This window comes from Eptatretus burgeri, chromosome 17 (assembly GCF_056783735.1).
Source record: "Eptatretus burgeri isolate ZD-2024b chromosome 17, Ebu_testis_v1, whole genome shotgun sequence".
In the NCBI taxonomy this organism is placed as follows: Eukaryota; Metazoa; Chordata; class Myxini; order Myxiniformes; family Myxinidae; genus Eptatretus; species Eptatretus burgeri.
In genome coordinates this window covers 43,021,790-43,045,711 of record NC_140977.1, presented here as the reverse complement: position 1 = coordinate 43,045,711, position 23,922 = coordinate 43,021,790, and the positions used below count along the sequence as shown (strand labels likewise).

General features: G+C 44.8%; 1 protein-coding gene across 6 annotated transcripts in view; it reads right to left on the bottom strand.

The window, feature by feature from the left end:
• LOC147009905 (RB1-inducible coiled-coil protein 1-like) overlaps nucleotides 1-23,922 on the bottom strand; it is a 118,826-nt gene that overhangs the window by 25,797 nt on the left and 69,107 nt on the right. For 5 of the 6 annotated variants that reach the window (XM_085862415.1, XM_085862419.1, XM_085862416.1 and 2 more), the window contains 10 exons: nucleotides 20,376-20,457; nucleotides 19,124-19,188; nucleotides 16,906-17,009; nucleotides 13,490-13,559; nucleotides 11,748-11,885; nucleotides 9,121-10,908; nucleotides 8,933-9,029; nucleotides 7,039-7,318; nucleotides 4,508-4,550; nucleotides 4,332-4,379 (listed from right to left, as the gene is read on the bottom strand). In XM_085862415.1, the coding sequence (XP_085718541.1) occupies nucleotides 4,332-4,379; nucleotides 4,508-4,550; nucleotides 7,039-7,318; nucleotides 8,933-9,029; nucleotides 9,121-10,908; nucleotides 11,748-11,885; nucleotides 13,490-13,559; nucleotides 16,906-17,009; nucleotides 19,124-19,188; nucleotides 20,376-20,457 (2,715 nt within the window). The remainder of the gene's footprint in view (nucleotides 1-4,331; nucleotides 4,380-4,507; nucleotides 4,551-7,038; nucleotides 7,319-8,932; nucleotides 9,030-9,120; nucleotides 10,909-11,747; nucleotides 11,886-13,489; nucleotides 13,560-16,905; nucleotides 17,010-19,123; nucleotides 19,189-20,375; nucleotides 20,458-23,922) is intronic. The other variant, XM_085862420.1, reaches the window with a different exon arrangement.

Below are 23,922 nucleotides of genomic sequence, written 5' to 3'. Positions count from 1 at the left end.
GGAGCAGGCCATCCAGCTGCTCGCACTGGGTCCCTACACGCTCCGCGAGCTCACCCTCACTATCCTCCACTACCTCCGTGTATGTGTGTACGTCTCTAGCCTTGTCATTATCATGCAGTCTCTCCTCTATTTTTCTGTCTCCCGTGTCTGTACATTTATAAGTTTCTGTTGTCCCCTCCTGTCTATTAGTCTCCGCTTCTTTCTGGCGTCTTTCCCTTATCTTTATGTAGGTCAACCTTGCTTTCTCCTAAAGTCGCTCCCGTCCTTCCCTGTTTTTCACTCCTTGCTCTTTCACGATCTCCGCGTACCTCATCCTTGCTTTCCGTCTTAATTGTTCTTTTCTCTCCTTCCCAATTACTTTCACCTCGTCTCTTGTCTCCCAAATTATTTTCTCCTTACCTGCCTCCACCGCGGGCCCGACAGCCGTTGCACTCCCTCCCAGCTCGTTCGCTCCCACACGTGGAGTCGCCATTTTGAGCTCCCTGGCCACTGCCTTCATGCCCGCCTGCAGGCTTTGGCCCATGTTCTGTGTCTCACCCCGCAGCTTTTTCATTTCGAGTGCGTTTGTTTCCATTTTCGTTTTCATTTCGTTCATTTGCTTGTTCATGCCTTTTATTTCGTTTTTCATTTCATTTGTGTTTATATCCATCCTCGCTGTCATTGCCGCCAGCATGGCGAATAGCTGGGCCATGTCGGGTGCGCTTGGGTGAGCCGATTCGGCCAGGATCGGGAGGTTTTGGCGGAGGGGGGGTGGGGAGGTGTCATACACCGCGGCCGCTGCCGCACCTATTTCGGGCTCTGGGTTCAGTTGGACGAGTTCATGTTCCTGCACAACCAACATTTCCTGCACGGGGATTTCATCCTGGACCATGGATCCTACATTACTACACATATACATTTCTCATACCCCCGGCTCCCGCTCGCCTTGAGACGCCATCTTATTTCTCGTAAAGGGTTAATTTAAATCGCTCGTAATTTGGAGGGAATCGGGGTCGCTTCTCTCACCCCTGGACCGATTCCCGTGAATTTAGCTGGAGACAGGAGAGCCCGTTTTCCCGTTCTCCGATACCAGTGCCGCGAGGAGGGCGATGAGTTTATATCGCACGACCTGACACCAGTGTTGCGGATTCGCGCCCGCCGGCGTGCGAACGGCCACGTAACTCGAATCGCGGCACGTCGCCCACCGGACGGACAATCCCGTCGTGACCCTCTCGGACTAACGCCGGGAACTAGTCACGGGTGGGCCTTTCGGCCTCACCACAATCGTGCCAATCGGCCCCCCGCGTGGGATAGGGTTGCTCGCCAAATTCGACCTACCTAAGTACCCACACGGAGGGTAGACCGGGCGATCGCACCTCGCCGCAGGTCGACTTCGGACACGGGCCACTTTAAGCGACCCGTTCCGTACTATCGGGATAACCGAGCGGTGTTATCGTCGGCCTCGACGGTTCGATTAATTATCGGGCGTTTTAGCCCACGACCAACCCTTTACGTGAAGTAAGATGGAGATTCAATTAGAGAAAAGACGAAGCAAAACGGGAGAAACAGTTCAACATAGAGCACATTTATTTCGCGATGAACGGAAAGCACACATATACAATTACACCAAAAGCAAATGTAAAAGAAGAAGAAGAAACACACAATAATGCACAAAAAGCAAATGTAAAAGCAAAAGACAATGCAGAGCTAACCGACTACCGAGCACACGGCAACACTTATACAGTTTTACTTCACAGACGGCGCCGACAACACATATACTCAAAGCAAAAGAAAAAGGGACCACCCTCCACTATGAGGGGGCAGACGGCCTGGGGCCGAGACCACGTCGAGCCTACCCGTCTGGTGATGAGCCGCAAAATGGCGCTGGCGCCCCAACTCCGCGGGCCTCGCTGGGACTGCCTGGTATGGGGTGGGAACGGGGCCCCCTTCTCGCACTATCTCAGCGCGGGGGGAAACAGGAGGGGGTTGTTGATGCTCGGGGGAAGGAGGATATCTCCCTGTCTCGGGTCCCGCGACGAGCGTCTCCACCACGACCTCGGTCGCGTTGCCGGCCTCTCCCCTCCGCAGCTCCCCGACTCTGACACGAGCACCCCCTCGACCGCCTTCGCCGCCGCCACCTCTCCAACTCTCCACAGCTCCGTCCAACTGCCTTCTCCGACTCCTCTCTTGACTGGCTCTTCCCAACTCCACCGACTCCCTTGACTGACTACTACTGCTTCTTCTTCTTCCCAACTCAACTCCGAACTCCACTTGACCGACTCTTCCCAACTCCACCGACTCTGAACTGACTGTTTGGCGAGCGAACGCGGCCCTTTATATCCCCCGTGGCCTCGCTCCTTCACCTTCGACCCTTTACCTCTGACCCTTCACCTCCGGCTGGCTCCCCATTGGACCGAGGAAAAGTGGGCGTGAATGCTTTTTGATCCATGAATTTGCATATAGCGATATTACTCCAACGCACCTGGAGGCGGGGCCAAATCGCCCCACGCTCGCCGATAGGACGGAACAGAAGTGGGTGTGAGTCGTTTTTGATCCGTTTTCTTCGTAAAGGCTATGATGTTTCTGCACACGCTGCTCGGTGCGCGCCCTGCACGAGTCCAGTATCGGTGCCCACAAGCGGCGCGGAAATGGCGGTGATGCGATGGTTGCGAGAGCGAGATGTGACGGTAAAGGTCGTGGCTGTTGGCGTTGTTGTTGTGAAGCGGCGTTGCGGCTGGTGGTTGTTGTGTGATGGCTGTTGAGACGTGGTTGGTGGTGGTAGTAATGGCGGCTGGTCCAAAATAAAGATAGTAAAAGAAAAACGGCTATCTAGAAGGGTCGCAGCCCGAATGAATGACATTTATTCCCTCTAAACAACGGGTTTGGGCCTAACTACACATATACTTACAGAGATATCTCACCTAAGGGACCTGAATGGTGGTTTGCGAATTTCGTCAACCACAACAATATATATATATATATAAAAAAAAAAATATATATATATATATATATATATATATATATATATATATATATATATATATATATATATATACACACAAAGACATACTTACATATATATATATATATATATAAATATATATATATATATATATATATATATATATATACACACACATACATACATATATATATATATATATATATATATATATATACACACACATACATACATATATATATATATATATATATATATATATATATATATATATATATATATACACACACATACATACATATATGTCATTGGTTTGGCCCCATCTCTCAAAAGTGAAGAATCACTTTAAAATTAAATAACTCTCGTATGCAGATCCGGATTCAGGTATTCACCAAAATCAAAGAAATTCGTTTTTGCCACACCCAACCTGTCCACAAAATTTCATCCAAGTCTGTCCACAACTTTTTGAGATATCCTGTAAACAAACAAACAGACAAAGGGGTGAAAACATAACCTCCTTCACCTTCGGTGGCGGAGGTAATGAGACATATAAAATGCAAAGCCCGTCCCCGTCCGCTTTGTACTTGAACTAAACTTGATGAAAAAAAAAGAGCAAGGAAAAAAAGTAAAATTTATTAATTAGTGTTCTCCATATTCTCATTTAAATAAAGGTTTCTTGAAAATGTGATGACAAACTCTCAAAAAGTTAAAAAATAAAACGATTTTAAATAAATAAATACATGAATAAACAAGTGATGCCAGGCAAACAAATCCCACCCATTTGTTGACGAAGTTATGAGCGAAAAACGATTTTCACTTTTTCGTGACCTGACCTTGACCTTTGACCTAATTGGACCCAAAAGTTAATGGGGTCGTCCAAGGTTCATTGCCCACCTGTGGATTAAAGTTGATAGTGTTTGCCCAAAGCCGTTTTGCCGTAAAGTTGCGAACAGTCAAACAGAAAAACAAACCGGACGATTACAATATCCCACTCCCTCCCTCCGGGGGGGGGGGGGGTTGGGGGGGGATAAAAAGGCTGTCACACCTCATGCACAGAAGACACACTGACACACACACACAGAAGCAAATGCAAAACCCCGTCTCAAATTGCGTGGTGGTTGGGCTGACAAAAAGCAGCCAAGTTACTCTCATTCATCAGAGAAACAGCTCGGCCTTCTGAAGATACGATATCTGCCAGAGGGTCGAGTCAAAATGAACAAAAGGAAATTGGCTCAACTCCTCGAGGAAGAAGAAAACACAATGACATTAACAAGATGGTGCAAGTTCTGCATGATTGTGTGTTGATCCTTAATCCCTATTTTATATGAACCTTCCAAGATCCTCAACATCCGTTAAGACAATGTACCCGTGGGACAAAGGGTTTACGTACCAGCTTTTGTCGTTGGGGAGTACTTCTGCGTTCCTTCTGTTGCGACACCTGCCAGAGGAATCAAAACTATATTACAATAACAAACGAATATTTAAATTGCTCCCTTAATTAATCCCTCCCCCCACCCCAAGTCATTTATTTAATTAATTTATTATTTCTGCAGGGCTACTCCTTACCTTTTGTGTCTTGACAGGTTTGCCGTCTTTGTTTCCTCGCTCCCTGTGACGATACATGCAACACACATCAAACCATTCAGGAAACATCGTGATATGATACCTTGGGTAGACCAGTGTGGGATTATGGATTCAACTTGAAGATTTAAAAGCAGAATGCCCTGTCTCCGTTCGCAAGTTTGCGTCGTGCCTTAACGGGTCCTGCGGTGTCTCTCGTGATCGTGATTGAGCCACCCTTTAAAAGAAACAAACAAACAAAAACCCAGCCGGATCGGCCTCCTTTGGCTTACGCTAAGAGCATCGATACCATAGAGCAATTGTGTGCACTTCCCCTCACAGCTGCTGAGTAAGCAATGGCCGCTATGTTGGAAGGCAGTCAAAAGAAAGAAATAAAAATTATCACGTAAACGGCCGTCTCTTGCGACTGTTGGTTCGAAATCGCCCGATAACGTCTTGCAAAATGGCTGCCACAGGACGGTTGCAGCGATTTGCTGTGATTCAAAAAGCAGTGGAATGGTGTTACCACGTTGGTTGTACTCATTTTTCATCGACTTCATTTGTCAGATCCTGGTATTTGGTTATTTTCCTGATTTCTGTCGCATTTAGTCCAAAGTCATTGGGAACTGAAACCTCGATCAACAATGCCGACTTTTCCTACTTGTGTTTGAACACCATGTCCGGACACAATGCTTCATTTGCGATGTTCACACTTGAAGGGATCATCTTATCACACATGAGAATTATTTGTGATTGTTCAACGATCGGATGTGGTTTGTTTCGGTGATTGTTCTGGAACAGGGATGTTGGAATGTGTACAGATGTGCCAGTGGATTACTCCATAGACACTGTCCTGTCTCTCTGTGTACAGCTGTTCAGACATGAGGTTTTTTTTTACATCATCAAAGGAGGTGACTGGAACTTCGTGCTTCTACCCCACAAAACCAAAACCTTCTGTCTGATTGGCTCAATCCCGCCATTTTCTTGAAGGCATTCATGTGGTGTCCTTGGTCTTGGGCATTGATAATGACTCGTTCTCCATCCCAACTAATCTGACCTCCTCTTAGCCATTCCAAAGAGCCTTCCTTGTCAATCCCTGTCCTGTCAAGCTCTTTTTTTTAATATTCCTGCTCTTTTGTCATTCTCCCATTTGTCAGAGTATGTCTGCTGATATTTCTTTTTGTAGTTTTCCTTTTTTTCTTTGCAATCATCACCTCCGCCACCGAAGGTGAAAGGAGGTTATGTTTTCACCCCTTTCTGTTTGTTTGTCTGTGTGCAGGATGTCTCAAAAAGTTGTGGACGGATCTGGATGAAATTTTGTGGACAGGTTGTGTGTGTGTGTGTGTGTGTGTGTGTGTGTGTGTGTGTGTGTGTGTGTGTGTGTGTGTGTGTGTGTGTGTGTGTGTGTGTGTGTGTGTGTGTGTGTGTGTGTGTGTGTGTGTGAGAGAGAGACAAGGAAGAATTGATTAAATTTTGGTGAAGAACCGGATCTGGAGACGAGAATTATTTAATTTTTAAAGTGATTCTTCACCAATGAGAGATAGAGCCAAAAACGATATCGTACTGTATAGCATGATATTTCAAACATGTATTGGGCCCGATATGTTCTCGTGGATCAGGAATTACATGGCGGAGGTATGCGCTCTACCGAGTACCCTGCTAGTTGGGGCTGTGTTTATTTGTTTCGTTTTCCTGTGTGGTATCTGTAATTTGCACCTGTTTTTGGAGGTTTGTTGCAAAATGGATTAAGGATCCCTTTTCAGGTTTGTTGTTTTCTTGCTCATGTACAATTCTCATCCGATAGTCTGTTGAGCTTTTCACATACTCCGCTAATCCTACACACGATGTTATGTGCACTTGGTTAAGCTCCATCAAACCAGCTCGTCGTCCTCATCTCGGAAAGTACAAGCTCGGTATGCATTGCTTTTTGTGGAATATATTGTGAAGAGTTAGAAGTTTCCTTGTTTTGGTGTTTAGATTGTTGATCTCCAATTGTGGCCAGTTTATAAATCGCACAGCTATATTGGAATACCGGAACCAATTTGCTGCTCCTGAAAAAGCAGTGGAATGTTGTTACGCATTATAGTGACTCATATTTGTGGTGGTTTGTGCACCACAAACTAGCGAACACGATATAACAGGGTTTACTCCAGTAAACGATATAACACTCCGGCTCAAGAGTCCACGTGTCCTATTTTGTCTCGGCCTGCTTGGTATTGTGTGGTCACGAATGCTTATTTAACAGTTGTAGCAGTAGCTGCTTCTTACCAGTGACAAAAGGATGTACAACTCTAAGCAAAGACAGTATGGAGGTAATGTTTGTGGCATTTTGAACATCTAAATACGACAACGACATTGTGTTCATTATGTTATTACGAACACACATGAACACTGTTATTGATTCAGCCTCACGTTTACTTCCATGCTGACGGGAACATGGTTCCAGATTGACCCAGCTCCATTACAGAGAAGTTCTCGAGTTGCTAATGGAGAAAAGTCATCAACGACCTCCTTATTCTGAAAAAAAAACCACCTACCCGAAGCTGAGCATGCTGCTCTCCATCTGACTGCCAGCCATTTCCTCGTCTCCAACTGCACCGTGATCTCCTTCCAGCACTACTGAGAAAGATTCTGTCCGTTGCCTTCCCCGCCCATGATTGCCTTCCCTGGGTGGGAGCAATAGAGGTGGCGGGGGAGGCGGGTGGCTGGGTTGAGATGGCAGGCTCTCGGGGTTTGGGGAGAGAAGGAGATGCTTGATGAGGTCGTCCCTGTCTGAAAGAAGTGCCTGGTCCTCAACTGAGAGCTCCTTCAGAATATCTGAGGGAATCGGGGAAAAGAGAAACCGAAGTGTGGATTAACTTAAGGTGGTGTTCGGGTCATGAGCACACCAAACAGCAGCGCGTACCTGTGGATCCTCCAAAATAAATTGGACACTAAGTAGGGAAAGTGTGGAGGGAGGTTTGGGAGATGGTCCAACATTTCATTATCTTTGCACATTTAACATACATACCTGATTGCCAACAACTTGCACATCAGGAAGAGGATTAAAAAAAAATTGTTTGTAATATTTTATTTGCATAATAAATGTTTTCCTGTTTCTCAGGCCTGGCATAATACAAGGGGATTTTTTTGCTGCAATTTTTAATCACATGATGTGCATTTCAGGATTCCATGATCCACTTTTCAAACTTTATTGGTGGTGTAGTGCCCATGATGTCCACTGGAGTGTTTTTACATTCAGGTTTTGTCCAACCTCAGCTGTCTAGAAACAAGTAGAAATGATGGTGCCGCTCGTGTACTCACGGGGGAGGTGATGTCGGCTCGGACCGCTTTAGGCAGGCCTTTGTGGTCATTCGTGCGAGTCTTCCCACTGTCAATCATTATAAAGCTGCAAGAGGCTCGTTTTATGCCAAGTCTTCAGGGCCACTTGAGATCTGGCCCACAGCGATCTCGAATGTGCGTTTGGCTTTCATATCATACCTGGTCGCCAATAAATAATCTACCACATATATCATTTTTACATGTGACGTCACGGACGCTGTACAGACTCGTCCAACCAGAGCGAAGGCAATAGCTGCACTTCCCTGGTTTGTCAGTACTGAGATAACCTCTTCGCCTACTCGGTGAATATCAGCCATTTTTTTTTCTCTTTCCTCTCTGAAATCAAGTAGCGGGATGTCATCGTGATGATGAATGGCCGCTTCTACGCATCCCTAATCAGCCGTAACATCTCTGGTATTCGAGTGGGTGACTTGCCACTCAATGGCTCACTCCTGACTGATCGGATTAGTTGTGAACACGATGTTCACGTGGTGCTGCCCGGTCCCAAGTAGTCTCAGACGTGGTATGAATAAGCCAAGGCCCAACTACCCCCCTACTGTTGATGATTACAACCCCCCTTACTTTCACTTCTCTCAATGATTACAACCCCCCCCCCCAACAACTTTTTATCCCCGCTAGGGTGCTTGAGCCTGCTTTGGCCAGCACAGAATTATTCATGCTCTCATTCGAATATAGTTGCTGAAGCAGATTTTGTATTGTAGTATTGTGTTTATCGTTACCATTTCGTTCTTAAAGTGATTGTTAAATTTTTAGCGTGGCAGCGTCTCCTCTTTCTGCCATCACGCGAGTTAATGGAACAGCGGGCAGCCATTGAATAAAGTGTGCGAATCTATTTCCCGTGCACGGCTTTAAATTTGGCCAATCAGCGATGGGTTCCAAAACAACGTGGATATGTGGCAGGTGCTCCCTGCTGTTCAGTACCTTTGCAGCAAGTGCTTGTGCAGCACAAGGTTCACGGTCACAATTCCAGTGAAGAGGTGACGTACACGCATGCATGCGCAATGTTTGTACTGCACACGTATACTGTATATCTATAATCTCAAATCCGGCAGGTCTGCACCAGGTGGGTGTACACAAAACAGGAGTTACCATTGTCTTCATCTTGCTGACTCAACAGTTCCCGCATTCTCTTCCTGAGGTCGGTAATCAATTGAGCACTGTACCTCCAGCCGCCCTGCTCAACACTCTGGAAAGTGGAGGGAGAAACAGATGTTAAAAAGAATGAATCATTTTAGACACAAATGTTGTTTGTGAATCAACATTTTTTTTTGTCTCACCTCACTGCAACTACCTGCCATGCCTTCTTCTTTGTCTTCGCCTTCAAATCTTGCAACTCTTTCATAAGTCGACACATCACCTCTCTCTTCAGGAAACCCAGTCTTTCTGCCAGGATATTCTGCACTGAGTCTCTTGCACTCAGCCTTTGTCTCCTGCAGTGCTATCTCCAAGACATTCTTCTCCTCCTCAACCCTTTCCATCTTCCACTTCCAACGTGCTTCGCATGCTTCACCTGCCTCAACCAGTTCAGACACGGCTCGCTCCCTCTCACCGTCGAGCAGAGAACGCAGTACTTCTTGATCCTTAAATTGCTGCATCTCCACCAGCGTCAGCTGTGCTTGGCAATCTGTCAGTGCTCCAACCTTCATCTCGAACTGGTTCCTCAATTCATTTAGTTCATTTACCACCATTGCTCGGCTTGCCATAATTTTTTCAAGCTCTTGCTTAAGCTGCGTTTCTTTGGCTGCTTGTTGTGCAAGGTCAAGTAAAAGTTGTGCCTGTACCTCCTCGGCTTTGGCCTTATCCCTGGCTCGGCTATCTTCTGCTATTCCTTCCCTCTCTTCACAAGCAGTTCGCACCTCACAAACCTCTTGGCCGAGCTGTAGGATTTGCTCCTTGGCTTCAGCAAGTTCAGCCAATAATTTGGCTTTCACTGCCTCGGCTTCCCGTCGTTCAGACTCTATCTTTTCTGAGAGCCTCTGGGCTTCAGTCAGGCTTTCAGACCTGAACCTCTCTGCCAATTCTACCTCCTGCTCTCGCCTTGCCTTTTCTTCGTGGAGTTTCTCTTTTGAGAGTTCAAGTTGAGTTGCAAGTTCATCTGTTTGTGTCTGCAAAGACTCCAAATTGACTTTGAACACCTTCGCATGAGCCTGGCCTTCAAGTAGTCCTTTCTCGTAGGCCTTGGTTAGATGTTGCTTCAACTGCATATTCCCTTCACAGCGGAGAAATTGTGCTTTGGACCAGACGTCTTGGACCTCAGTCTGCACTTCCTCTGTATTTATCTTACCACTATCTAGATGTCGTCCGTCATCCCCTTTCTTATCGCCAATGTCAATGGCCTTGTCTCGTTGCGGCACTTTATATGTACAGACTTTTCTCTTTGCGTTTTGTGACTCCACGAGAAGGTCCTTATGCTTCTCCTTTGAACTCGACATCCTGTCCTCTTTTTCATTCTCTCTATCCGTTTCCAAATCTTTTTGTATTCCCTCACTCACAATTTCCTCTCCATTATTAGAAACTATATTCACCTCACCCTGAGATGAAGAATGTTTAATCTCTTCTTCGCTTCTTGCTATCCCCCAATCGCTCCCTTTATTTCCTGCCAGAGTTTGCATCCTCCTGTCTTCTGTACAACTCCCCTCATTTCCACCCTCTAATGCTACCCTCTCAGTCAATCTTAAATCTTCTCCTTCTTCAAAACCGGACTTGTACCTCGTGACATGGGCCTCTCGAGCACGTTCCTGCAGGCCATAGACCAAGCCTTTCCATTCTTTTACACTTTCCGATTCCTCTTCTTCGCATTCCCTCATGCCCCAAGCCCAGTCGCCCGCACAGCAGCCTCTGCCATCTCCTAACCCACGGTTTCCAATTGCATTTATGACCGATTCAAAAAGGGACTCCATGGCTGCTTCTGGAGTTGGAGGCTCAGTTTGCTGGTTCGATGAGACTGGACTAGATTCAGCTGGAACTTGTGTTTGCAGAGCCAAGGAAGGTCTCATCTTGTCATCCTCCACCACCAGGGAACCAAGGTCAAGCGCTGCATGGGTCACAGTTTCAAAATCAAATACCTGGGGAATGGTCGAGGGAATGGTTACTCCCTTTTAGTACGAACACACAAATGAAATACAAGACATCATTCAACAAAATACTACTTTGATTGTTTCTCTGTTAACCTGACCAATGTACAACAACACATCTGCCTTCAAGTAGCGTGTCAGAGGCACTTCCTGGTGGTTTGTGAGTGAGAGTAACCAGGAGAATTAGTGGTAAAAGTTCCATTTTATGTGAAGTAATTCTCTACATAAGTTTGGCTGGGAAAACATGTTCACAATTAGCATCATCAAATTATTGCTGCTTGTGCTCGAATCCTTGGGTAGCCAATGATGTGAAGTAGCATTCGACGACTGATAATGAACCTGAAAACAGTAATCTGTTCGATGAAGTTGATCGATTGGAAAACGCTTTCCCCTTATGGTTCCCAATGTTCAGCCTAAAATGGAGGTGTGTGTGCCTCTGACACGATTATCATTAGCTTGGCAAACTATTCTTTTGTTCGTCGAATTCAAGGCAATATTGAAAAGGTTAGCATCATGAATGGATGCCAAACAGGCCAATCAAAGTGGGATACATTTTAATCCAACTTTCCAACATTCAGCAAGAAATGACCATTTTACGGGTTATCTGGGACTGGAATTTCCAAACATCCTTGAAGACATCTCGGGTTGTTTGATCTGAACACAACTTTACAGTCTCAAACAAAACCTTTCACCTGCAAACTCTGGGCATGAATAATAAGAGGTAGCATTCAGATTTGTAATTTTGGGGGAAATAAGCGACTTATTAACTCGTTAGGATTGTTCTGCACATCTGAAAACTCCTTATGGATGCCAGGGCACTCCATCCTGACCTGAGAGTCCATGCTGTCGGGCGACAAGTCCCGAGAACCGTTCGACTGACCCATCTCTGGGTCCACACGGCTGGGATCGAGAGGAGATCGCAGGTCTGCGGAATCTGGCTGCACGGGAGAAGTCGAATGTTTAAAATCCTGGAGGTGTCCGACGGAGATGGAAAAGATTGGTGTTGAGAAACAAGTGATGGGGAAAAAATGGGTTTATGGAGAGGAGGAACGTGTGGGTTGAATAAGATGAGAGGCTCTTGAAAAAGTGGTGGGACAAGTGAAAAGTTCAAGGATAGTTGGTTTGTCTTCGGTGATCCCAAACAAACCATCCATGAACTTCTCACTCTTCTCACCACTTTAAGAAATCTCACCGCATAATTCTTGTGAAATGAATAAATGCTCGCTTAAAAACAAAAGTTTTTCATAAAATATCATAAAAAATCTTTAACCCCACACAAAATATTCACAAAGGGTCCTGGTCCAAAGGCCTATTCCTTCCCCAAATTGGGTCCTTTAATACCAACAACCCAAATGAGCAGATCAGAAAGACAGCGAGCTTCTTGTACATCAGAACGGTAGTTTTTAGTTAAATCCTCACTGTCAGGGTTCACACTTAAATCTCAGACTACCACGTTGAATTATACACATGCTCCCAACTGATCCTACCAAAATTATATGACAACAACATTGTAAGGCCTTATCGAGGACACAGCCCCCAACCGCACCTCTAACATAGGATGTGTAGATTTCACATTTAATCACCAAATAAATAAATAAATATGTCGATAGTGGAGACGGTAAAGTGCGTGCAAATAAATAATTCAAGTAGCGGTGATGGTGAAGCTAAGTAATAATAATAATAATAAAACAAGAGCGCAAGTGAGCACAATATATGCCCAAACAAGAAGGTATATACAGAATTGTGCTACTACATGGAAAACAGCATCCTGGTTGCCATGGCAACCACGAACGTATGTCGCGACACACCGTCTCCACAGTCTGTACCTATGTACCAAATATGAAACGTGAAAGTTGAAAACTTTGGGAGTTAGAGTGCGGACAGGAACGGACGGACGGATGACCGGTATCACATAATACGCCCCAATATATATATATATATATATATATATATATATATATATATATATATATATATATATATATATATATATATATATATATATATATATATATATATATATATATATATATATATATATCGGGCATATAAAAATTAATCCAAAGTTGCATGTTCATGGTGGAGATGGTACACTGTATGTAAATAAATAATGCTTCCCATTTAAAAGCACAGCCAACAATTCTTTCCCATGATAGTTTTTTAAAATCCACAAACTCCAAATTGGCTCCAATCGCAAAATCATTTGACGTGCCTCATGCCCAGATATTAGTGCATACATGTGCTAAATATGAAAGAAATGTGTCCAGTCCTTTGAGTAGAAGCTCCGAACAATGGACAGACGGAATGACACCCACCTGGGGGCTAATAAAGGTTCCCCAATTATCTTACGTGTGCACCGATGGAATGACAAATCGTGAATGACTGCCGGTGTATGCGTGCCTGAAACCGGGGAAATGAATCAAAATGGCAAGAAAAATTCAGACCTGCTGAATGAATAATCTGAACACCGAGTAGACATGCCATCGCCCTTAAAAACCCAGTCCTCTTCTTACGAGAGTCAACTCGTATCAAATGATGCATCTTTCATTCGATCCCGCAATGCCGCACACACCTGTGTGATGATTCCACTCCATTCAGGAAGATTTTCTTCAACCCTCCCCAGCTCAACGCCCTCTGGAACCCTGGCAGAATAAATGAGTCCATAATCATTTTAAAAGCAAAAGCTTCATCAATGTTGTTGGGAATCAAAATGCAGGTTTCATGTGTGCAAGATTTATGTGCCAATGTACAAGTTAATTCGAGTTCCCTTTCCAGGAACTTCAATGCAGGAAGACGTCAGTAGGCCCATCAAGCTTGTGCAATGGTTGCCAACCTATGGCTGTTTGACCGTGCTCTATCCTTTTAAGTATTGAGCATCAAGGAAGCAGCACGTACCATTTTTTAAAAAGTCATTGGTACGACTCAGCCGGGGTTCGAACCGCCGACCTCCCAGACTCTGAGTGGATGCTCTAACCATAATATTGTTGCGAATTCTGGCCCGTCCGGCGTGCGATTCTCCACGTAACTCAAATCGCGACACGTCGCCCACCGGAATGGACAATTCAGTCGTGACCCTCCTGGGACTACCGCCAGAAACCAGTCACGGGTGGGGGTTTAACCCCACCACCACCCAGTCCGCAGTCCACCCGCGCGAGATAGGGTAAATTGCCGAAAGTCAATATACCTATGGTACTCGCACGGGTAATCTGCCGAGGGATGGGACTCCGGACACGAACCCCTTAAGCGGTTCATTCCGTATTACAGGGATAACCGAGCGGAGTTATCGACGGCCTTGACGGTTCCGATTAATTACCGGGATGTTGAAACCCACTACGAATCCCTTACGTGATGCAGGATGGAGATTCAATAAAAGGAAAAGACGAAGCAAAACGGGGAACAATCGGACAAGCATATTTAATACGTGACACACGGAAGGCACGTATTTACAGTCAGCAACAGTTTTCATACACGTATTCAATCAAAGCAAAGAAACAAAAGCAAGGACACAATGCAGAGCTACAACCGAATATAATTTACACGAGCACAGGAACACTTAAACAATTCTACTTCACCAGACTGGCGCCACACACACACACACACACGTTTACACAGAACCCAAAAGAAATGGAAGTCGCGACTTCCCTGAGCGTGTCGAGTCCTTCCTTTGCGACCGCAACTCCGAGCCCCTCCGGCGTGGTCCGCAAGCTCGTGCTGCGCGTCGCTCGTGTGGTCCGCTCGACAGTACGGACGGGGTTTTGGGGAAACAGACGGGGTTTGTTCGGCGCTATTTTCCGCGCTCGCTCACGGGGTCCCAGGGCTCGCGCGAGGATCAAAGAAGCAAGGCCAAACGACGACAAGACGAACCCATAGGAACAGGAACCCGACTGGAACAAGAACCCGACAAGAAGCCGCCCAAACCAGAAGACCAACATGAACCCTCCTCGTCCTCCCCTTTTGTAGTGCGGGGCTCCGCCCTTCGCCCCGCCCCGTTTCTGGCTCCACCTCCCTTCTGGAAGCTTCCCAAAAAGGGGTGTGCCCTCTCGTTCCCCCCTCCCCCCGCCGTGCGGGGGACGAAGAAAGTCAGTTTTGGCTCGGGGCCAGGGAATTATTCCCCCAAAATCAGACCCCCACCTTTTTTCACCTTTGTCCTCCGGCTCAAATCGCACCTTCTCCATGCCAAAGCGCGGGAACAGCAGAAGGGAAAATCCCACAGGCGTTGTTTGTTTTCTTCCCCACGTGCCGTACGACGAGGGAAGGAAGATTCGGGCGGGAGATGCCCCTTCGCACCCCGGCCGCCGCTGCCACTCTGCCCCTCCCATCCGTCCCGCGGAGATCGTGACCGCACGGTGCTCGTTGAATGGCGAAGATGTGGTAGTGTAGTTGTGGAAGGTGGTGTCGTGGTGTGAATGACGTGATTGTTGGCGTCGTGTAGTGAATGGCGTGATCGTTGAGATGGTGGTTGTGGCGATGTTCGTTGTTGTTCTTGCACCAAATTAACAATAGCCAAAGAAAAACGACTAACTGAAGAATCACAGCCCGAATGGATCACACATATTCCCTCTATACAACGGGTTTGGGCTAACTACACATGAACTTACCGATATATCTCACCTGAGGACCCTTTATGGTGTAATGCGAATTTCCACAGCCGTAACAATATCAAGCCACCGAGTATGCGTTGGTAGGTTCATCCTGGTTAACACTCTGCCGTGTTTAGAACGTGTAAATGATTTCCGTGCAAAATACTAGAAATTACATTCAGAGGGTGAAGTTTATCCATTCCGGGTTTGCAGTTGTAATCAACGATGGCAAGTCCACTTATTCTCGCTAAGTCTGTAAATAGACTGGTGTTTAAGAAATATCGAATAATCTATGTTTAAATTGAATACCAAAAGGATTTCCATTGGTGCAAGAATTAGGAATAAATTTTGATTGGTGCAGCCGGTTTTACAAAATAATATTGCATTGCTTTCTTCACGTGTGCTCTGTTGTCAAATGATGCTTGTAATAAATACCTTGTGAATTTACCCATGTGAATACCTTCCTGAAAGCAGTCCTGAAGGTTCTCAAGAAAGCAAATGGACCTCAGTCATGGGCAAAGTGGTAACCCGGAACCAAGTACGTAACTTTCAGTAAAACCACTTTCCAAAAAATTATATAATTCTACTTTGCACAAGTATTTACTGGAAATAGACACGTGGAATACGGAGCGCTTCGCCGTATGTGCTCCAAAATCCGTGGCAAAGATACCTGTTGAGTTATGCCACCTTATGCATGAGCCTTAAAAGGTCGGGGAATTTCCTGGCATGGATAAATGGTGCTTGAGACGTTCTAACGGGGGCAGTACAAGACCCCCGTTAAAGTAGCATCAAAACTAATTTCTTGCCGCAATGCCAGACAATCGAGTGTAGAGGGTGCGGTGGGAGCAGGGCTAGTGACTGCACAGTGTGGTCCTTCATGTGCAGATAAATCGAAAGACAACCACAAATGGAGAGAAAAATAATAAAACCCCTTACTCCAAAATTCCTTGGAATTATGAAACAAACTATACATGCGAGTTAAGGAAAAAAAAATTAAAGGGAGAAAGAAAAATTATAGAATTGAGGACGAATGGTGAGGGATAACAGAAAAAAATAAAAACCAAAGATACCATGTTGTCTCCCTATTGTAATGTATTCGACACCATATTTGGGAGCCCCTCTTGGAACATTGACCCACCGTAGACAAAGCCAAGCTCCTTACATGTCCACTTCCATTTTGAGTCTAACGGTGTGTGTTTTGCGTAGAACTTCCGCTCTTTTGGCGAGTTACACACTTGATTGTATTAAGAAGGAACTCTGTGGCCTATTTTATCGACGCCATTTTGTCCTCCTTTGTCTATTGTCTTCTGAAATCAATAATGCCTGCAAGATCTTATCAGAGTTGTCAGAGCACCTATGAGTCTGTACGAAGCGCATACAGATGCACGAAGACTCACGACCGACATACCGCAAGAAAGGTTGAAGCTGGGGTGGACAGGTCGCTCGAAGTACGTGGACGTCATGAGCAGTAACTTCCGGGAGATCAGAGTCAAAATCACGTGGAAGTTGGGTCTGGTATGGAAAAAAAACGACAGAGCTATTGAAAGTCACACAATGGGACACATCGATCGGAGATATTTCTAGAACATGAAGGCCCAAAGGAAGCGGTGGTCTTCAACCCATTTAACTCAGATAGTCCTCATCCTTTGCAAAAGAATGTGTTTGTGATTAAACTATTAATGATCTCTAATCATAAGAGGTACATTAATATATATATATATATATGTAAAATTTTAAAACCTGCACTTATGTTATGGGATAGAGGGGGGGGGTCCAACTCCTCCCCCTCTAATTACAATACCAAGCAATATTTTTAGGAGTTTAAGGCTCATGGAGGAGCTGTTATACAAATAACACCCACAGGACTAAAACACACAAACACAACAGGTGACCTTGGGGGTGAAGATGCAACTCTGAATACCGACTCGATACTGGCGACATCAACTTGTGACATCACTTTTCTCTCTGGGGGTAGTTCGTGTAGTGGGGCAATCAAGGAGAAATCTCCTCCTCTGACCCCTTCTCCCTTGGGATGCCAACCACGGTGTTTGTCCGTGCTCTGTCCTATAAATACTGAACTACAAGCAAGGAAGCAGCACAAACCAGCTTTAAAGGCTTTGGTACAACATGGCCAGGGTTGGAATCAAACTGGTCACCTACCAGACTCAAAGTGGATGATCTATCCATAATGCCAATAAATGAACTACGCTCAATTCATTCACTGAACTTCGCTCAATTCATTCACCGAACTTTGCTCAATTCATTCACCGAACTTCGCTGCTGAGGCAAAAAAATCAGAAATTCAACCAATTGGTGTAAGTCTGGCACATCTGTGGTGATGCATTCATTTTCAGTCAAATTATGTAAAGTGTATAATTAAATAATGACTAATTATTTTATTTAATTATTAAATTAAATAATGACTAATAAATAATTAAATAATAAGGAATATAACTTCCATTTCACTTTAATAGCATTTGACAAAAAGCAATTTTGCATGTCACAGATGTCAACAGGACATAAATGTAAACAGCAATTTACATTTTTTATCTTTTGGGAAGAATCCAAATAATATTTATTATATTCGATATTTGCTCATACTGCAACTGTATTGTCACTTGTTTCCTCATTTTATTAAGACATTTCTCGAAGGGAGGAGGGAGAACTGGCCAACTGTTGCTCGTTTTAACCCTTCCCAACTGTCCTGCCACTTCCATGTTAACAATGCACGAGCATAGCCATCTCCAACTTAACAGAACCAATCATGGATTCCAAAATATTCTACAACCAGCCGATATATCCATCAAGGATGGGTGATGGGGATGGTACGGGACTTGATAAGGATGGGAGGGCAAGAGAACGGCAGCAGCAATCCCGTGATGGAATGGCGTCGGCCACAGTGCCCACCGTAATGCCGTGACATCATCCAGCATGGCACACGTTTTGAGGAAATTTGTTTTGACTGGATCTCCTGTAATTAATGGGAGGTGGATGTAAACTTAAATTCTATAAACACAATCGTAAGACTGTTAATTATGGTACTTGCTGCTTCCTCGCTCGACGCTCAGAATTTTGAGGCTAGAATATGGACAAACCACGTGAATAGGTAGATCTCCCGTAAGGTGCCTCCCTGACAAAGGAGAGAAAAGCGACGTCAAAAGGATGGCGCCGCTGGTGCCTCGTGTACCCGGGAGCAACTTCCCCAAAAGTCAACGGGTCGTGTTTGTCGGACGTCGAATCCCGTGTTGTACGCCATCCTTGTCTGCACGTTTGTATGTGACAGCTCTTACATGAGCCTCAGAAACTGTACAAGGCAAAAAGAGGGCAAACCAATGAATGACCTCCACTGGCTGTGCAGTCAAAGTGAATAAATAAAGCATGCAACATAAGTTTGATCTGCAGGACTTAACCTTCAAATAAACAAATTAATAAAACAACTTCAGTTATGAGGTCATGAGGAAATCATTTTTGAACCTTGCATCGAAAAGCAAGCCTTTTCCAGTGCTGTTACAAAAAGGAAATAATAGTTTGATGAAGAAACCATTTTCAAAAGTGTCAACACCACAAAGTGCGTGAAAAGCGTGAAATTGGGCAACTCCAAGAACGAGACAGCCCGAAGAACTCACGCAAAATGAGAATGATGGCCAAGACTGGAGACCACGGAAAAGACGACCACGCAGGAAGCTGTTGGCTGGGGTCACAAGTCAGAGATGAAGTGGGTGAGAAGAAGCAACAGGAGCGATTAGGATCATGTAAAGAACGTGATAAAATGGGGGCTGTGATTCGAAGGAGAGATGAGACAAAGAAGCCAAAGGGAGGAAGAGCAAGAGGATGAGGAAGTGGGGGTGGTGCTAAATGAAGAGGAAAAAAGCTGTTCCTCATGAGATGAGAAGAAGAACCAGAATAAAGGAACAAAACAATATAAACTAGAGGGGGAGCACTCGGGAGAGTGCAAAACCTCTGCCGCCAATACTGCTGGGTCACTCAAGTGAACCTTATATCTTATTCATTAAATATGATGTCAACAGTGCTGACAGAGTTATAGTTCTTTTCTCCAACATTTTTTTTTGGGGTGGGGGGGGGGGGTTGGAAATCACTTAAAACATGTAAAAATGCAAAAAAAAACAAAAACAAATCGAAATTTTGTTGAAAAAAAAGTTGCAAAAATATTTTTTTCTCTTACAATTTTTTTTGGCGGGGGGTTGGAAATCACTTAAAACATGTAGAAATGCAAAAAAAAAATTTCTCTAACAATTTTTTTTTGGGGGGGGTTGGAAATCACTTAAAACATGTATAAATGCAAAAAAAAAATTCTCTATTTTTTGGGGGGGTTGGAAATCACTTAAAACATGTAGAAATGCAAAAAAAAAAATTTTTTTTCTCTAACAATTTTTTTTGGGGGGGGGGACAAAGTCCAAAATTTAATGGCATGATCCTTGGACCATACCTAACACCCCCACCAAGTTTCGTCGAAATCCATCGAGGAGTTTTTCCGTAATACTGTTCACAAAAAACAAACAAACAAACAAACAAACAAACAGAAAGGGGTGAAAACAGTAACCTCCATCCATCTTCGAAGATGGCGGAGGTTAACTTGAGAAAGATCAGAAGACTACATTTACAAATTACATACATGTTAAAATGTCACAATTTTGACACCATATCCCCACTCCCTTGATGTTCCATATCACAGTACACATCCTTTATATTTTCTTATTTCCTTCAAAAATCTTTCATTCTTTCTTTCCAACTCTCCACAATTTTTCTCTGCTATCCACTTGACTTCTCTTCTTTTCCCTCAAAGTTAAACTTTATCATTTCCCATCACCTCCCCAAATGGAGCGAACGCACGCACGCACGCACGCACACACCACTTACCAAAGACTTTTGCAAAAGCTTCTCTTTTCGCCCTTTCCACCTCATACACCTTCTGCCCTTCTTTCACGAGGTTTACGGACCACTGCATCACAGTTTCATGAACATAAGTACAGTTTACAAAACTTGCAAATGTAAATGCTGAAGAGGAATTATAAATTATATTATAAAGGGAAGAGGAGGAGAACAACAACAACAACAACAACAACAACAACAACAACAACAACACGATCATAGACCGTTTTGGTGTGATGAATTTTCCAAGGCCTTTAATGTCATGGACACGTCTACAAGCGAACTTTGGTCACACCCCCTCCTATCTCCATGTACATCAATTGGACAATTGTTTACATCAATCAGGTAAAAGGGAAGGTGATCGAGTCTGTTGGTTGGCTGATTTCAGACTAACAATTTCATTGAAAAAAATAAAAAACACCATTTGATTTTTGGTGACTTACAGATAAGTCGACATGAGGACATGAAAAAACTTTTCTGATAAGGACCTTATATCTGTCGTTTTTTAAATATTTTTTTGTATACATTGTCGAGGCTCGTATGAGAACTAAAACACAACGCACAACAAGGGGGGCAGTTGACAAGAGTGGCGGGAGAGGGAAGGACAAAACAGTGGAGAACAGAGACATTCGGAGATCTGTGGAAGGGAGAGGGATGGGGCGGTGGACACGGGGTAAACAACATGGACATTACAGGGACTTTCAGGAAGGAAAGCAGGAAATTTGAAGGAGGTGAGTTTGGGGTGGATTAACGGGGGTAGAAAAGATCGAGGTTTTGGATGGGGGACGATAAGAGGTGATGGTGAACAGCTGTTTTGAAGACCTGGAAGGAAGAATGGGATTGAAGAGAGTGTGGAAGTTTATTCCAAAGGTGGGAAAACAGAGGAATGAAAGAGTGAAGGTGAGCAGTAATTCGTGATGTTGGTAGTTTTACTAGAAGGGGGTTTCTGGCAGACCTTGAGAGCCCTGTGGAAATATGGGGAGGACATATCACATATAGAGCATGGGGCGGGGGGGGGGAACAAGACCAGAGAGGAGACAGTAGAAGACAGAAAGACCACCGACCTGCCTGCGGTGAGAGAGTGAGAGGCCCAAAGACTTGGCCTCATCGCGGGGGATGCCAATGATCCTAAATGCCTTGGTTTCCACAGCGTGAAGCTGAGAAAGGTGAGAGGCAGGAGCACCCTGTCCCAGAGGTGTCCCAGAGGGACGTGATCTGGTCCCAGAGGTGTCCCAGAAAGGTGTCCCAGAGGGGACAGCAGTACTCATCAAGCTGTGGACGAATGCTTTGTATGTGGTCAGGAGCTCAGGTGGGCTGAGGAAGGACTTTGCATGACGGAGGATTCCCAGTCGGCGACTGGCTTTGGAGGCGAGGTTGGAAATGTGGCTTTCCCAGGAAACATCATGGCAGACAGTGAGACCCAGAATCGTGAATGAAAAGACTTCTTCCAGAGCATTGTTGAGAAAGTAGATGGGGGGGGGGGTTCCAAATGGTCCTTTTGGAAAGACATAGTGAGAGTGTGAGATTTGTCCCGATTGAAAGACATGTTCCACGTGTTGGACCAGTTTGTGATTTTATCCAGATCTGCAGTGAGCGAAGAAGCTGCTGCTTGCCGGTCTTAGGGATGGCAGATGGTACGGCAGAGGGTGGAGTCATCAGCAAAGAGATAATAAAGAGGATTTTCCAGAGAGTCGGAGAGATCATTGATGAAAACCAGAAAAATAACAAGGCCCAGAACACTACCTTGAGGAACTCCAGCCTGGGCGGGAAGAGGGGATGAAAGAACTCCATTTTGGGCCACACGTTGACTGTGACAGGAGAGAAAGTCTGCGAGCCACGAGTGGAGATCGCCTTGGATACCATAGGAAGAGAGTTTGGTGAGCAGGGCAGGGTGCCAGGCTGTGTCAAAAGCATGCGATATGTCGAGGGATATGTCTCCGATTTCATGTCTGGCTCTGAGTACCTCCATCCATTGTTGGGAGAGCAGAAGCAGCATATCCAGGTTCGAGTGACCTGGTCTGAAACCAAATTGATGATCGGAAATCAAGCCATTGGAGAAGAGGAAGGATTTAATATTTGAAGCGATGATGGATTCCATAACCTTGCTGATGATTGGGAGAAGGCTGATTGGTCTGTAGTTGCAGGGATCTGTTTTTGCACCTTTTTATGCAGGGCAGTGATGTTTGCTGATTTCCAAGCAGATGACCTTGAGCAAATGAGAGGGTGAATAGAACAGAGAGAGGGCGAGCAAGAGCAGAGGAGCAGGTTTTTAGGACACGTGGGCTGATGCCGTCTGGACTGGTTGCAGAATCTGAGTCGAGGTTTGACAGAAACTTTGTCAAAAGAAGAAACTTTGTCAAAAAAGAAAAGGTTTGACAGAAACTCTACTTTGTCAAAAGAAAAGGACACAGAGTCTAGGGACAGTTAGGTGCGACTGGGTAAGGCGATGGGTTTTGGACACAAGATTTATATGCAAACACCGAATTTAGGCATTCAGCTTTTTCATGTGCGGTGACAACAGTGTGGCCATTTGAGGGAAGGGAGGGGATGGAGGGGGAATGTTCGTACACCAGAAACAGATTTGATAAGACGCCACCAGGATTTGGAGGAGGGAGAGAGATTTGAGAATTCAGACTTGAGATTACAAAGATGTTGTTTTCTGGCTCTCCTGAGGGTAGATACACACTTGTTCTGAGCTTTGTGGAAGTAACTGAGATTACCCTCAGTTGAGTTTGCTTTCCATGAGGCAAAGGCAAGTTGTTTCAGGACAACTGCCTCACCGCAAGCTACAGTGAACCATGGGCGGGAGGAAAGGTAGGACAACTGAAAACGAGAGGGGATAAATCTGTGCATGAGAGAGAGCAACTTTCTTGGAAAGAATTCCCAGGATGAGTTGATGTTGGAGAAAGTAGTGAAAGGAGACCAGTCTAGAAGTTTGATGGCTGCTTGGAGACCCTGCCAGTCAGCCTGAGTGAAATGCCAGACTTGGCGGAGCTATTTGCTTTGCATGAATAAAATAAAGACCAAAATAGTTGTTCTTAACATGTAGTCTCTGTTCCAAACATGTAATAAAACTGTTCTCAAAGTGTAAGACAACTTTGGCTTGGCCTGTTTAGTAATTCACCCCTCTGCTGAGCAAATAGCTCAAGATAGTGGGATGCGAGGTTCAAATCCCGTATACTGTGTTGATTCGTCTTACGTCGACCAATGTTCATGTGCTGAATGCAATGAATGTTCAAGCTCCTTTCACGAGCATAATACAATGTACAAACTAGAACGGCACTCGACAGAGCGCATACCTCTGCCACACTGAATAAGTTACCTTTTTATCCCACTGATAGGCTGGATCTGCAACAAGACCTCCAAAATCTAATTGGCTTGTTCTTGTACAAACCCAACTCAAGTTTTGTTATCATCCGTCCACAACTTTTTGAGATATCATGCTATATATTGTTTCTGGCCCCATAGCTCAATGGTGAAGAGTCACTAAAAAAATTAAAAATTTCTCCTATCCGGATCTGGATCTTCACCAAAC